Source organism: Trichomonas vaginalis, chromosome V, assembly GCF_026262505.1.
Source record: "Trichomonas vaginalis G3 chromosome V, whole genome shotgun sequence".
Lineage (NCBI taxonomy): Eukaryota > Parabasalia > Trichomonadida > Trichomonadidae > Trichomonas > Trichomonas vaginalis.
This window is the reverse complement of record NC_067207.1, coordinates 18,872,959-18,887,510: the sequence shown is the minus strand read 5'-3', so window position 1 is coordinate 18,887,510 and position 14,552 is coordinate 18,872,959. Positions and strand designations below refer to the sequence as shown.

Genomic DNA, 14,552 nt, shown 5'->3' with positions numbered 1-14,552 from the left:
AATTGAATTTGCCCATACCAATATATCTGATACAATATCCTTAAGTTTTACTAAAAAGAATTTTTTAAAATCCCTGCAGATTCGGGGATTTTTAAATTTTTTGATTTTTTTCGAAAATTTTTCGGAAAAAAAATATTTTCAGAAGAGCCTTAACGGCTAAGTTTTATGTTTAATGTTGAGTATCAAAAAGAATGGGCATCTGATATAGCCATCATATATCCCAGAAGCAAATAAAAATTCTGACTTTTTAAGCATAAAAAATGAAATTTTATTTTTTGCAAAAAACAGGCCCCCGGATGTACGTTTATTTGAGAGGAGGAGGATTAAATTTTTGAAAGCACTAAAATTTGTAAATATGCTAGTTATATAATAATATGCATTATTTTAAAAAATAAAAATTTAAGCACGTTAAAATCTTTTTTGATGAATTTTTACAAAAGCTACTCAGGATAATGCAAGATATGAGTAGTTAAACATAAATTTCAAATCAAATTTTACTTATAATAAATATTTTAAATTTCCGAAAATTAAGTTCAGATCGACTCTATACGTAGTAAATACTAAATAAGGTGCCAAAAACCTATTAAACAGTATCAAAACTATCAAGATTGTAATGTTTTTGAAGAAAAATTTATAGAATTATGGACTTCAAACAGATATTATGTAAATAAAAATAATATAATGAATTTATTTATTCGTATAATAGCAGTAATAAGTCGATTATTCACTTCTACTTCTGAGATTTGAATTTAATTTCGACAGAAAAAGAGATTCAAGAGGAAAATACTAGGGGATACAAACTGCCACCATGACAGGATTATTATGGAGCCAAGTTGTATTTTTTGATATTTTTAGAGTTTTCCTACCTATTTAGGTACCAAGTTATTGCTTAAAAATTAAGGTTCTAAATTCTGAAGTTTACATGATCCTCCCGGGCGCACCCTTAAACTAAATGTCAAATTAAAAGATTCTAATTTATATTTTATTTTCCTGTAGATTTTTTATATTTTCCTCAATTTCCAATTTCATTTTCGTATTTTTTTTATTATTTAACCACACTTCACCACATATAAATCCCTCTTAAATTGCTTCACTTTTGTGAATCTTATTCAAAACCAACATCCTCTCAAATTTGATTTCTTATAAAATATCTATCTTATTTGTGGAAATACAGCTATATTTATATTTATGACATCATATATTTTCTGATCATTATTTTTTATCATTTCAAAATAATTCAATTACCACACGTCCAAAATTCCGTTTTATCTTTATGACAGTCAAACACACGAAATCAATTCATGAATCATGTTCTTTTTATATAATACGTTTCATATTATTTAGCTCTATTTTTCATTTTAATACTTTCAAAAAGCATTTTGAATAGATATCACCCAGAACATAATTCTCACCTGATTCGAGTTAGAAAACATTCTTTTGTTCTCCAAAATTAACTCTGACCTTATTTTAAAATTGTTCAAGAAAAACGTACTCATTTCAATTATTTTTCATGAAAAATAATTCAAAGTTTAATAATTGAACCCTTATTTCCAATTGGCATTTTATCTATCTCGGTAAAGATGCCTTCCATTTTACGCAAAAAATAATTTATTTATTTCAATTATTCACATTCTTTCAATAATTCTTAGCCTTTCTATTTCATTTCCTAATAATGTTTCGGCAACTCCTTGCTGGATCACTTCCAACCGATATGATAGTACCTAATTTCACACATGTTTATCCAGAATGCGACAAAAAATTAGAAAAAACTATGAACTTTACTACACTTTACACTAAAGAACTTGAAGCTGGTGAAATAATTTGCTTCTATAAAACATATGCCATTGCAGGAAATGCAGCATATACAGTTAATGCAACATACTTCAATCCTGAAAACACTTCTATTTATGAGACAAAGTTTGCAGAATCACCATTTTTGGTTTCTGGTCCTATCTCACCAAAAGTTATTCCAGTTTCAAAAGTTGCATGCAAGGATAGTTCAAAGAAATGCAAAATTCAATTCATATCAATAACACCATCAGGTCATCAAAAACTTGAGGAATCTGATTTGTATGTTGATAATATATTTGATTCCTATTTATCAACAAAGAAGAAACAATCATTTTCTAAATCATACAGTATGGAATTTCATATAAGCTCAAAGAACAATAAAGTCAAAAGGGTCATGAATTCTTCTACTTTTATCAGTACTCATATTGGATCAAAGAGCAGAACAATTACAGTATCACCAGATTCACTCTATGTTTTTGCTGATGGTAAAAAACAGGAAAAGAACACAGGAACAGGTAAGGCTTTATCTTTTGCACCTTCTCAAGAATTCTCCCTCTCTCTTGTTAATATGTCAGAATTACAAACAAAGATTCAGACAGATAAGAAAGATGGCAAAATAAATGATAGCTATAAGATTGATAAGAAGGGATCACAAACAATTACTGTTTCTATATCAGAACCCAAGTCTTCTTCAGAAGATGAAGAATTCTTCTTCGATGAAGATAAGGAATATTATCTTAAAGGAGATGCCTCATTAAAGTCTAAGAAAGAAGTTGAAGAAGATACAAAAGAGAATCCACCTCCAGGAAGTAGCTTCCCAGCTTGGGAAATTGCAGTTATTGTTATTGTCATCATCCTCATTATTGTTATCATCATCATTATCATTTTCTGCTGCTGCTGCTGCTGCTGCAGCTGCTGCAGCTGCAAGAAAGGCTCAAGCAATGTAGGTTCTGCAAAGGATGATGAAGACTCAGGATCTGGTGTCAATGTATAAAAAATAAATAATAAAAATTATTTATTGAATCAATTTCAACACAAAATCTATTTAAGCATTACCATTTTTTCACCTAAGGATATACATATTACAATGATAACCACATTAAATGCACCAGTATAAAAGAGATTTTAGAGCAATAAAGACTATTTTTCTGAAATTATGATTTTTTATTGCAATGTTCCCAATCAAACAATCTAATTAAGTAACGGCCAATTTGATACGTAATAAAAAAATCAAATTCATATTTTTGAAAATCACGTTTCTCAAAAGGAATGAAATATATAACAGTGATTCAATGGTTAAACCTAGCATCAGCAATTTCCCTTTCTATTCAATAATCAAATCTTATCTAAAATCTCAAATTTTACATGAAAATATAGACTAGCTGATAGTATTATTTTCGAATTTCCTAAAATTCACACATTATTGTCGAATTTTTTTTGCCACTTTTTTAAAAACCAATTTTTTATCGTCGTTACCAATGAATAAAACTTTTCAGCCCATGCTTGATCTCCTAAATCAAACGGATGCGACGATATTTAGAGTTCTTTGCGAACCTTGCTTAATGGCAGCAATTCGCAACTCATGTCCTCAATTCGTAAAATTTATAACAAGCAAAGAGAATATGGCTATTCTAATGGATATAGTCCTCACGAATAAATATTGTCAACTTGAAAATTACAATCAAATTCTTAAATCAGCGCTGATTCTTTTAACATCTCAAACTACGGGCGTTATGTCTCCAATTATGATGAATATGGTATATATGTCAAAGATTTTCGAATTTGTAAATTTGTCCGAGGTGAGAGACCCCCAGATATCTGGTAATTTTCTTAAAATTGTTTTATCAATGGCGAAATATACTCGTGGAGAATTTCTGCGAGATATACCAGATTTCGAAAATTGGCTTATTAACAATTGTTACACGTTCGCTCAAAAAGAACTCCTTTCTTCAATTTTAATCGAATATCCGAGATTTATTAACATAAATACAGAATTTGCGATGAAACTGGCTATAGCAATTCGTGACCAGAAAGAATCGTTCGTTGGCTGCGCAGTTATGAACGTATTTAAAAATTCTCCAGATTTTATTTTAAATTTCCAAAACGATCAGGTCGTAGAAGTACTTTTCGAAATACTTAATGACAAAACCACGAAGTTGTACAAAATAATAACGACTTTTATGCTGTTATATCACATAAATTTATTCGATTACCAAATTCCCATCGAAATGATTGAAAAATATTCTAAAATATTCCTGGAAAATTACGAGTATACTGACTGCATTCTCAGCTACGCATTGTTAATTTTAAGAACAAAAGATGAAAATATCTTGTCAAAAATCTTTGATCCAGCTATAGGATCACGTCTGAAAATGTCCATATTCAAACAGTTCGATTACATGAGCAACGATGAACTCTACGACTATATTTGCCAATCTCAGCTCAATTTACGGATTCTAGAGCTCGCCCAGAACAAACGCCGCGATGTTTCGATTACTCTATTTAAAAACCTTATCCACAGCCGCGGAATTTTCATTGAAGGCTGGAATGAAGGTTTACAAGATTTAGGATTACAACTTGACTTATACGATACAGAATATGGTGGAGAATTATCTCCTCCGCTTGAAGTCAATTATTCTTTACTCGCTTCTGACAAAATCATAACTTTGTGATTTTATCTTTATTTTTATTTATATTGCACTTTTCATTGTTTGTAATTTTATTAAACCAATTTTATTATACTTAGTTTTAAGATTCCAGACTTCAATTTTTTTTCGAAATCTAATATTTTCTTCAAATCTTCAAATTTGAATCTTAAATCTCACTATTTTGCTCAGTGGCGCTAAGTTTCTATAGCTGCTGATAGATTATCTGCACATTTCTAATATTTCATATTGTAATTATCGTATTTCGGCATATAAGCCTTAAAATATTCAGACAATCAACAATGTGATCATGATGGTATAGATTTAAAATCAATCGAAGTTTAATTTTTTTTATCTTTGGATTCTCCACAGCCCATTCAAAGTTAGTTGCTCGGATAAATATGAATTATACCAGAAACCATACAAATTAGAGAATATTGACAGCATATTTTGTCTTTTTTTCTAAATTTTGCGTTGAATTTTCAATTCCGAAGGTGCATCGTACCCAAAAATATTAATAATTGTGATTTGCCAATCTAATGAACCACTTTTTATCACATGGCATCATTGAAATGTCTTGAGGAGAAATTGGCAGAAACGACAAATTGAATGCCTCATCAATCTTCCATATTAAATAGGGATAGCCGAGTATTTTAAAATCAAATTATATCAAAAGTCATCATAAAATTTTTATAACCGCTTTTTAGGATTCAAAAAATAAAAAAAGTCAAATGGAAAACCCACTTGATGCTACTCCCGAAAAGCGCTCATGGAAATTTCATTTCATGAGAGTACTGACATACGCTGTTCCATCATTTCTCTATGCCATTGTCCAATTCCAGAAATTATGTCCTTCAGTTGTTGTAGAAGACATGGCTCAAGCCTATGGCGTTACAACTCAGAAGCTTGCTGTATTCTCATCATGCTATTTCTATCCATATGCATTGATGCAGCCATTTGCAGGTTTAATGGCAGATTTGTTCGATCCTTGCAGAGTTTTAGGTATATTCGGCTTGATTTCTGCAATTGGTTCTGCTATTTGTGGCTTCTCTACTAAAATCCAGATAGGTATTGTCGGTAGATTTTTAGTCGGATTCGGTTGCGGCCCAACATACGTTTCTGTTATGAGAATATCAGCGAATTGGTTCAAGTTACATCAATTACCTACTCTTCTTGGTATTCTAATGGCTGTATCTTGCATTGGTGGTGCTGGAGCTGCAACTCCATTAGCTATTTTTTGCGAGAAATACGGATGGAGAGCAGCTTTCTACTCTCTATCAGGAGCTTCTGCGTTTTGCGCATTAATTATCCTCATATTTACAAGAGGAAGTCCAGAACGTCAAGGATACGAGCCAGTCAACGAACCTCCGATTTCTGCCGACAAAGATATGCGCATGGGACAGAAATGCTCTCTCCTTCTCAAGAATATCAAAGAAGTTGTCACATATTGGCAATTTTGGGTTATCGTCGTATTTACAGTAACTGTTTGCTGTCCATTCCTTAATATCGGCGGATATTGGGGTGGACCATTCCTTACTGATGTCTACAACTACAACAATGAACAGAAATCAAATACATTACTCGCATTACACGTAGGCGTTTTTACTGGTTCTCTTACTTTACCTTACATTGCTCAGGCGTTCAACCTTAAGAAATGGATCATGATCCTTTCTTCTATCGCTTCTTTAGGCGTTTCTACTGTTATGTACTTCAAAGGTGACAAATTGAACAATATTGAGCTTTGGGCTGTTCTTGTTGTCATCGGTATCTTTACATTAACTATCAGTTCAATTTCTTATCCTTTAGTTTCTGAATATTACCCACCAATGGTTGCAGGTTCAGCCGTTGGTTCTGCCAACCTCTTCTTATTCCTTTTCGTTGCAATTTACCAACTCGTTTCGTCATGGCTTGTTCCAATGAAAGGATCAACGCCAACACCTTCAGGAATTCCGAAATATACATGGGAAGGCTACAGAAATGGCGTTTGGCTCTTCAGCTGCGTCTCATTCGCTGTTTCTGGTATCGCTGCTGCAATTTCAAGGGACCCAACAGGAAAATCTTGCTGCAAGAAGAAAGAATCTCCATTGGATGAGGCAACATTGATTACACAGAATACAACTTATACATAAGATTTCATATTGGAATTATTTTTCGGAATTTTTTATTTCATTTTTAAAATATTGTTCTAATTCAATGCCAAATTATTACATTCGGCAATGATAATAAATAGACTTCGTCTAATTCGCTTACTTTTTAGTTATCAGATTTCATATTGGATTTATTGAGGAGTTTTCCTGAACCTGATGAGATTTATATGGATATATTACTAAAATATCTCAAATAATATGGACAGAAGGATATTTCGATTTTTGAGGTTCCAAAATTATTCAATTTTGACACTTTTGTGGATAAAAAAAAATGTTTGTCGATTCATCAATTGTGAATTGCCGAATTATTGTTATAGGAGACACACTTGTTGGTAAAACTTGTCTCCTAAATCGTCTAGTTTTCGGTATTTTCAACGAAAACCAGGCTTCTACGATTGGTGCAACTCATCAGATCATTACGAAAGAAATAGACGGACGCATACTGCAGGTACAGATATGGGATACTGCAGGACAAGAAAAGTTTAAATCGTTAGGTCCAATTTATTTCAGAAATTCTTCTGGCGCTATTGCCGTGTACGATGAGACCAACGCGAAATCATTTGAAAACCTTTCCGAATGGATAAAATCTTTTAGAGATGTCGCAGGTCCAAATACAGTTATTGCTGTTGCTGCAAATAAATCGGATTGCACTGATCAGAAGCAAGTAGCTTTCGGAAAGGCTAAACAATGGGCTGACCAGAACAAATATTTGATCAGAGAAACTTCTGCAAAAGAAGGAGAAGGAATTAGCGATTTATTCATGGAACTCGCAACAACGATATTGCGACAACAAACTACTCTTAATGGAGGTAATTCAGGAGCACAAATCCAAGTGTTTGCTTCAGAGAAAGAAAATAAATGTTCCTGTTAGGAATATTTTGAAGCAGAAATCCAGCGTATGTATGATAAAGATATTTTGTTTTTGTTAGATTAAATTATGGTTTTTATTCTCTTAAAAATGGCGAATATTGAAATAATGACAATTAATTTTTTCCTTTTTATTATAAACGCAAATGGTTGAGCAAATTTTCATAGGTAGAAAACAACATTTCCTAGGTCCAATTGACGCCTTGAGAAGATAACCGAAATATTTCCCTCAATTTTGATGCATTTCCTTCATGTTTTCACTCTGTTTTCTTAGGTATAGGTGATGTATATTATAAATTATTATTTTAGATTGAGTAAAAGAAAGATTTCAAATTTTCAAATTTATAAAGCCTTCATTTTCTTGAATTGGAGCATTTCTTTTTATTCTATCGATGCCGAGAAGGCAAATATAAGAAAGAGAATTAATTTTAGTAACCTCATATCACAACGGTGATTTTTATTTAAAAACTCAAATTGTCCAGCTAATTTTGATTATCTCTAGTAGGTGAATCTAAACTAAGAGAATTACTGTTAACCTGACTGAAAATTTTGATATAAAATTTGAGTATACTCTTTCAAAAAAATCAAACAATCTACAAAATCAACCCAAAATCTTGTAATTTTATTGTTCTTCATATGTATGATAAAAAAGATTTTTAGCCTACCATGCGACCGAATAAAAAAACATTTTTCTATAAAATATAATTACAACTATTCAATTTATTTTGAGGGGAAAACCTCCGGCTGTTTAGCCGGATCTCTCAAAATGCGATGTCGGGAAATTTTGTCAATATTTTCACAAGTATGGATCTTACCCGTGCTCCCATTACTGTCGCATGGTTACTTGGTACACTCTTTATCATGTATCTTCAAGTTATAAAGCTTGCTAGCCCATTAGATCTCTACTTCGATTTCAATCTTATGATGAAGAACCAAGAATACTATAGACTCATAACAAGCCTCTTATACTTCGGTCCAGCTGTACCAGCAACACTCTTCAGCTTGTTATCCTTCGCTAACTTTGCTTCACTTATTGAAGTTGATCTTTTCGGAAGAAAGCCAGCTGAATTCGTTGTATTCCTCCTTTACGTATCTATCTCAAGTATCCTTTCTTCCGTTTTCACACGTGAAGTCTTCTTCGGTCCAATCATTACTTTGACTTGCCTCTATTATTGGACAAAGCATCATGGCAACATGTCCATGCAGATCATGGGCCTTCCAATTAACATCAAGGCCGCCTACGCTCCATTTGCCTACACTGCTATGAACTATTATCGCCAGGGCTTCTGGGGCATGATTCCAAATGTCATCGGTATTGTTTTAGGCCATCTCTACTTCTACTTCCATGACGTTACAAACGTCAGATTTGGAAAGAAATTCATTGGAGCTCCAAAGTGGCTCAACCAAGCTTTCGAGTATGTTGAAAAATTGTTTGTATAAAAAATGTTTGTAATATTATTTTAAAAAAACACAATTTTTTTATATAAAAAACAAAAATTACAAAGATTTCTTATGATGATTAATATATTGGACAGCTTTATGCTGAATAATTGACAAAGCTATTGTTCCTGCAACGGATAATAAGAACGCAATTCCGAGATTATTGTAACTTATATTCAAAAATGAGATATTCATATTGGTATCAGAGGGAGTTTGCATTGCATTCAAGAGAACATCGGGAATAAAGGTTGGATAAAGAACTCTTGTATTAAATTTGCAATCTGTGATCATAACTCTCTTAAATACCCAAATGACGCTACGAGATGATGAGAATATGCATCCTAATACATTTAATTTACCATTGTTGCCTGCAGATACGACATAAGTGCTAGATGTATCTTGGAATATCGAATAAGCTACTCTGGACGTTACAACAGCATCAGCAATATAAACAGCAGCTGCAGTGACATATGATTCTGAATTGTGTTTGACAGAAACAAAAATATTTCGCCAAATTTCGCAATGATGTGGTCCACGAACCAAAACACAGCCATTATTGACCAATGCCTGACATTTTCGAAAGGTGCAATAGTACATATCGAAATCTGTGCTTGCGATCTCCATAACGCCAACGCAATCTGAAGCTTTTATATTTGTATAGTTTGACATTTGAATATTGCACCATTTATGTGACCATCTGTACAGGCATCCAAATGTCTTCGCCTCATTTTTATCAAAAGAAGATGAAGTAATTAAGAGAGATGTAGTGTTATCTCCAACTTGCTTAAGGACTCCGGCCGTTTCGAATGCAGAACACGAATTGAAAGTACTGTGTTTGATGTCTACATTAGACATCGAATAAATAACTCCTCCGTTAAGAGCTTGAAGATCATAAAATAAACAAGAATCTAAGTATAATGGCTTGCAAGTGTTTATGCAACTACCATAGGTTAATGATTTGATACCGTAAAATGTGCATTTCGTGAAATTTAATGGGTTTTCAATATTAACTAAGTATTTATTAATTGTTTGATTATAATAATCTTGTTCTTGAGTTTTTACGACTGTTGTAAGAAAGTTTTTGAATATACTTGATGAAAATTCTGTTTTTGATAATTTTGAATCTAATAAAAAGCCTCGAAATGAATTTCTAACATTGCATCTACTAAAAACAGCGTTTTTATACGCAGATGTGCTAATGAAATCGGAGTGTCCATATAAATTTTGTAAAGTTAGATGCTTCAGAGAAATATTCATCATAAATAATGAAATAAATTGAGTTAAAATAAATTCAAAACACGTTCTGTATCCATGCATTATAAACAACATCTATTGCTGAACAGAAATTAATAATTAATATTTAATTTACGTTTTCATTAGGTTCTAATCATGAAAAAGAGTTTGAAAATTTTCAGAACATTGAAATTTTAAATATTTTTGATCTATATATGTTTATTAAAGGTCTATGTATGAATATCTTATGATATAAAACAAACACAAGAATATATTGGATATTTGTGGAAAGGAGGTTTCTTCTAAATTTGGCAAATCCTTGTTTTCTTGAAAATTTCATTTGATGTATTAAGAAATGTTATATTGTCTCTGTTAAATACTTCATTTATTTTTGTTCATTGATTGATGAAATATGTGAAAGGAATAAATTGACCAGTTTTTCATTGCTATTTGATGATGCAATATTCAATGGAGTTTTCCATTCGTTATTTCTTTCATTGATATCAACACCATGTAAAAGAAGAAATTCAACTATTTCTGGTATTAAAGAAGCTATATAACGAGTAGCTATGGTAGAAGAAGAAGCTGAATAATGAAGAGGGGTATTTCCATTATTATCTTTGGAATTGACCTCTGCCCCTTGTAGAATTAGAATTTTGACACTTTCTAATGAAAAAGAAGAAACAGCATAATGAAGAGCTGTGGCCCCATTATAATCTTTTGAGTTGATATCTGCGCCATTTGATAATATAAGTTCAACAACATCTTTCGCCTATTTTGCTGCTGCATAATGAAGAGCAGTATCACCATTATTATCTTTTGAATTAATATCAGTACCATGAGAAATGAGGAATCGTATCATTTGAACTCTGTCCTTTTCTGTTGCTTTATGTAGAGACGTCTTTACATTATAGTCTTTAGCATTAATATCTATGCCATGTAGAATTAGGATTTCTGCATTTTCTACACATCCATGTTCTGCTGCAACGTGAAGTGCAGTTTTCCCATTGCAATCAGTTGCCGTGACTTCTGCTCCATGTGAAATGAGAAGTTCAATTGTTTTAGGATGCTCATATTCTGCAGCGCTATGAAGAACGCTTTCTCCATAATTGTTTTTTGAATTGATATCTGCACCATAAGAAAGAAGAATCTCTATTTGTTCATTATATCCATTAGATGAGCAATAATGAAGAGCTGTGCAGCCTCGAGAATCTTTGGAATTAGCATCGGCTCCATTATCAAGCAAAAAAATCATTAACTTTTCAGAATAATTGTAAATGGCCCAATCAAGAGCTGTATTACCGGAATCATCTTTAGCATTTATATCTATTCCAGATTTTACATATAGTTCTGATATTTCAAAGGAATTATATAAAGCAGAAGTAATGAGAGCCGTTCTTCCGTTTAAATCTTTAGAATTAAGATCGGCACCAAAAGAGATGAGAATTTTTGCGATGTCAAATCTGTTCCCAAATGCTGTTTCATTAATTGATGTTAGGCTAGAATCTTTATCAATTATGTTAACATCAGCACCATGAATAAGAAGAAATTCTACTGCTTTCTTTCTGTTATACATAACTTGTCGAAATAGTGCTGGACTTCCATTATTATCACGTGCATTAATGTCTGCATCATGATTTAAAAAATATTCCCAAAGAGGAGGAAAATCAATCTCTAATGAATAAATAAAAGAAATATTGATATCATCAATTTGCTCTATGCATAGTAAGAGTGCTTGAAGATTATTGTTATATCTGCATTCTCTTTCATCAATTTCTATTTTATATTCGTTCATTAGAAATTTTATATATTCAATATTGTGGGAAATAATTGCATATTCCATACAATATTTATCTGGTGTTTGACATTTCAAGCATTCACTTATGATTTCATTATTTCTCCCAAGAAATGAAAATTGAAGACAGCTGTACGTGATTTCTGATTGAAATTTTGATCTTAATATCTTAAAACAATTTACAGAACCATGAAAACAACATAACTCGAGTAATGAGTATTGATTATCATTTTGTATATTATAAGGATAAAATTTGCTTTTTAGTTTTTGATTTATATTAAATCCATCACTATTAATAAATGTTTCAAATGATTTTGCGTCATCATCCATTATAGCTCTGAAAATTGTGTTTTCTTCATGAACATCTAAAATATAGTCTTTGGAATCATATTCGTTAAGTTCTTCATCTATTCCGAGTTCATACTCTTTATTAGCAAAGTAATTGAAAAGAAATGAGTTAGATAACACTTTTTCTGGATCATTTTCATAAATCATTTTGTATAAAGTCCAATACGATTTAAAATAACGACAATTGTATTCAGATGCAGTTGATATTATATCAAGACGCTCAGAGGGCTCTAATAATTTAGTTTTAATTAATATGCTATTGATATCTTGATAAATTTTGGTAAGTTCGGATTGGTTAGTTGTATTTAGTCTGTATAATGTATTGAATATTTCGTAATAATCTTTGCATAATGCCATAACTTCATAATATTGATCTTTATTCATAATAAAATATTTGTCACTTTTTCATTTAGTAAAAAATGTATGATACCGTAAAACTTAGTGAAAGTCTCTGTATTTTTGCAATCATGGCCTATAATCACTAACACAGTTTTAACAGACAACATTTGACGCAATGTTCATGTTTTTGTAGAAAGGTACATTCACTAGGCGATAACAGTAAAATGGGATGAAAATAGGATAAATAGCATCCCTATATAGTGCCTAACAATATTTATACGGGCCAAAAAAAATTTGGCTAGAGATTTGGCGAGTTATAAAACTTAGAAAATTGAGAGGGATTTTTATTTTTGAATTTTTTTTGGAAAGTTAAAATTGCGATTAAAAATCGATTTCCAGGAGAACTAAGCATCTCATCATATATTTAAATCGATAAAAATATTAAATAATAGTTGAATAGTATAACAACGTGAAATTATGGCTGAATCTACAGAAAAAATGAACATATTTGACATTTTTGAAAATTCATACGTTAGATGGTGACAGACTCATAAACTATACTTTAGCTAAGATTGATATATGGTTTCAACAACACATGGTTAAAATCGTAAAAATATTTTAGATTTCAAAAAGATATATATGGTAATATAATGGAACAAAGTCAACAAATAGCATGTTAAATATGTTATAATTAACTTTTTATTAGATCCAATAGTAGATATCGAATGGTTTCCAGCTTTATGGTTAAATATTTTCTTTTCGAGCTTCTCTTTAACTGTTGTATTAAGGTTGTAAATTTTTGATGCTAGAAACTATGGAATCTTCTTTGCTGCTGCATTTTTCTTGAGAGTTCTTGCAATTTCGAATAGATCTGCGCATTGTATGAAATGGAGGCTTTAAAATATCTTGAAAACAGAATAGGACTGCTTTTCCAAAGGAATGCTTACTTGTAAATCAGAGAGTTTCAAAATTGACAGCAAGATTATCATCATAACTTTCGATTTTGCTGCGAAAAAGGAAGACAAGTAATTAACAAATCATTTACTGTTGTTCATCAAAAGAAGAAAACTTTGATAACAACTAATGATGATAAAATCAAGCTATCTTTTAATATTTTAAATTGATAAGACATTCAAAATATTTGAATGGTTTAAAATATTTTCTTTTAATTTCTATAAGATATTATCATGATTATATAAAAATTTAATTTTTATTCAAAAGGCAATATTTCAAACTTTAATTTCAAAAATCTTAATTCTGCAATAAGTGTATTTAATTGTAGCAAATTTAATGATCCTTCGTCATGCTTAGCAATTTGGAACTCATAAATTAATGATTTCTTCAAGTAAAATTCTGCATTATTTCAAAAGTCAATAATTCTCTAGTAACTTTTCTTCAAACCCTAACCATTATATTATATGTATAATGGAGAATAATTGCAAAGAAAGATAGCCGAATTTACTGGGTAGTTCTTGTGATGCGAAATAATTGCAAATTAACACCTAGTTTTAACAGCATCAATCTCTTTTTGCTCTCATTTAAATGCATTCGCACACTTTAATTTTGAAATATAAGAGTTTTGGAAATTATCAAATTTATCTGCTCAAATACTATAGATCTTCATAAGTGTTAATAGAATCATTAGCCTTACATATAGTGTTTAATATAATGATGCACATTATACTGGGATTCATTCCTTATTCATCTAGTTATTATAAGATTTACAACCCCATGAAAATTTAAAATTTTGTCAAAAATAGTGAATGTACCTTTTTTTGTAGTAAAAATTAACTCATATGAGGCAAAATGCTATCTCCAATATTAATGCTTGTAAAATGAGAATATTTCTAATGTCACTTTTTAAAACTCAAAAAATTATTTAAAAAAAAATAATGTGGAGGAAGAAGAAGATAGTGTTTTAATCAAATTGCTAATTTGTATTGAATA

At 31.0% G+C, this 14,552-nt stretch overlaps 7 protein-coding genes across 7 annotated transcripts, besides 2 other annotated features; 5 read left to right on the top strand and 2 right to left on the bottom strand.

Moving 5' to 3' along the window:
• Positions 1 to 943: part of a mobile genetic element that runs on past the window's edge.
• A 729-nt stretch (positions 944 to 1,672) lies between these two features.
• On the top strand, positions 1,673 to 2,807 carry TVAGG3_0362310 (glycoprotein 38 family; the record flags this gene model as incomplete). Its single annotated transcript, XM_001579897.2, has 1 exon — positions 1,673 to 2,785. One exon carries the CDS (start codon positions 1,673 to 1,675, stop codon positions 2,783 to 2,785), a length of 1,113 nt encoding a protein of 370 aa, XP_001579947.1.
• Positions 2,808 to 3,249: 442 nt separating this feature from the next.
• Positions 3,250 to 4,655, top strand: TVAGG3_0362300 (uncharacterized protein; the record flags this gene model as incomplete). The annotated part of the gene is made up of 1 exon (XM_001579896.1): positions 3,291 to 4,463. The coding sequence occupies one exon, from the start codon at positions 3,291 to 3,293 to the stop codon at positions 4,461 to 4,463; it is 1,173 nt and encodes a 390-aa protein (XP_001579946.1).
• A 477-nt stretch (positions 4,656 to 5,132) lies between these two features.
• On the top strand, positions 5,133 to 6,664 carry TVAGG3_0362290 (major facilitator superfamily transporter; the record flags this gene model as incomplete). The annotated part of the gene is made up of 1 exon (XM_001579895.1): positions 5,168 to 6,565. One exon carries the CDS (start codon positions 5,168 to 5,170, stop codon positions 6,563 to 6,565), a length of 1,398 nt encoding a protein of 465 aa, XP_001579945.1.
• Positions 6,665 to 6,716: 52 nt separating this feature from the next.
• On the top strand, positions 6,717 to 7,976 carry TVAGG3_0362280 (GTPase protein; the record flags this gene model as incomplete). The annotated part of the gene is made up of 1 exon (XM_001579894.1): positions 6,855 to 7,454. One exon carries the CDS (start codon positions 6,855 to 6,857, stop codon positions 7,452 to 7,454), a length of 600 nt encoding a protein of 199 aa, XP_001579944.1.
• A 278-nt stretch (positions 7,977 to 8,254) lies between these two features.
• TVAGG3_0362270 (ubiquitin-dependent ERAD pathway) lies at positions 8,255 to 8,913 on the top strand (the record flags this gene model as incomplete). Its single annotated transcript, XM_001579893.2, has 1 exon — positions 8,255 to 8,890. The coding sequence occupies one exon, from the start codon at positions 8,255 to 8,257 to the stop codon at positions 8,888 to 8,890; it is 636 nt and encodes a 211-aa protein (XP_001579943.1).
• Positions 8,914 to 8,947: 34 nt separating this feature from the next.
• Positions 8,948 to 10,150, bottom strand: TVAGG3_0362260 (pectin lyase-like family; the record flags this gene model as incomplete). The annotated part of the gene is made up of 1 exon (XM_001579892.1): positions 8,948 to 10,150. One exon carries the CDS (start codon positions 10,148 to 10,150, stop codon positions 8,948 to 8,950), a length of 1,203 nt encoding a protein of 400 aa, XP_001579942.1.
• A 745-nt stretch (positions 10,151 to 10,895) lies between these two features.
• TVAGG3_0362250 (spectrin binding) lies at positions 10,896 to 12,650 on the bottom strand (the record flags this gene model as incomplete). Its single annotated transcript, XM_001579891.1, has 1 exon — positions 10,896 to 12,650. One exon carries the CDS (start codon positions 12,648 to 12,650, stop codon positions 10,896 to 10,898), a length of 1,755 nt encoding a protein of 584 aa, XP_001579941.1.
• Positions 12,651 to 12,789: 139 nt separating this feature from the next.
• Positions 12,790 to 14,381: a mobile genetic element.
• Positions 14,382 to 14,552: the final 171 nt, after the last annotated feature.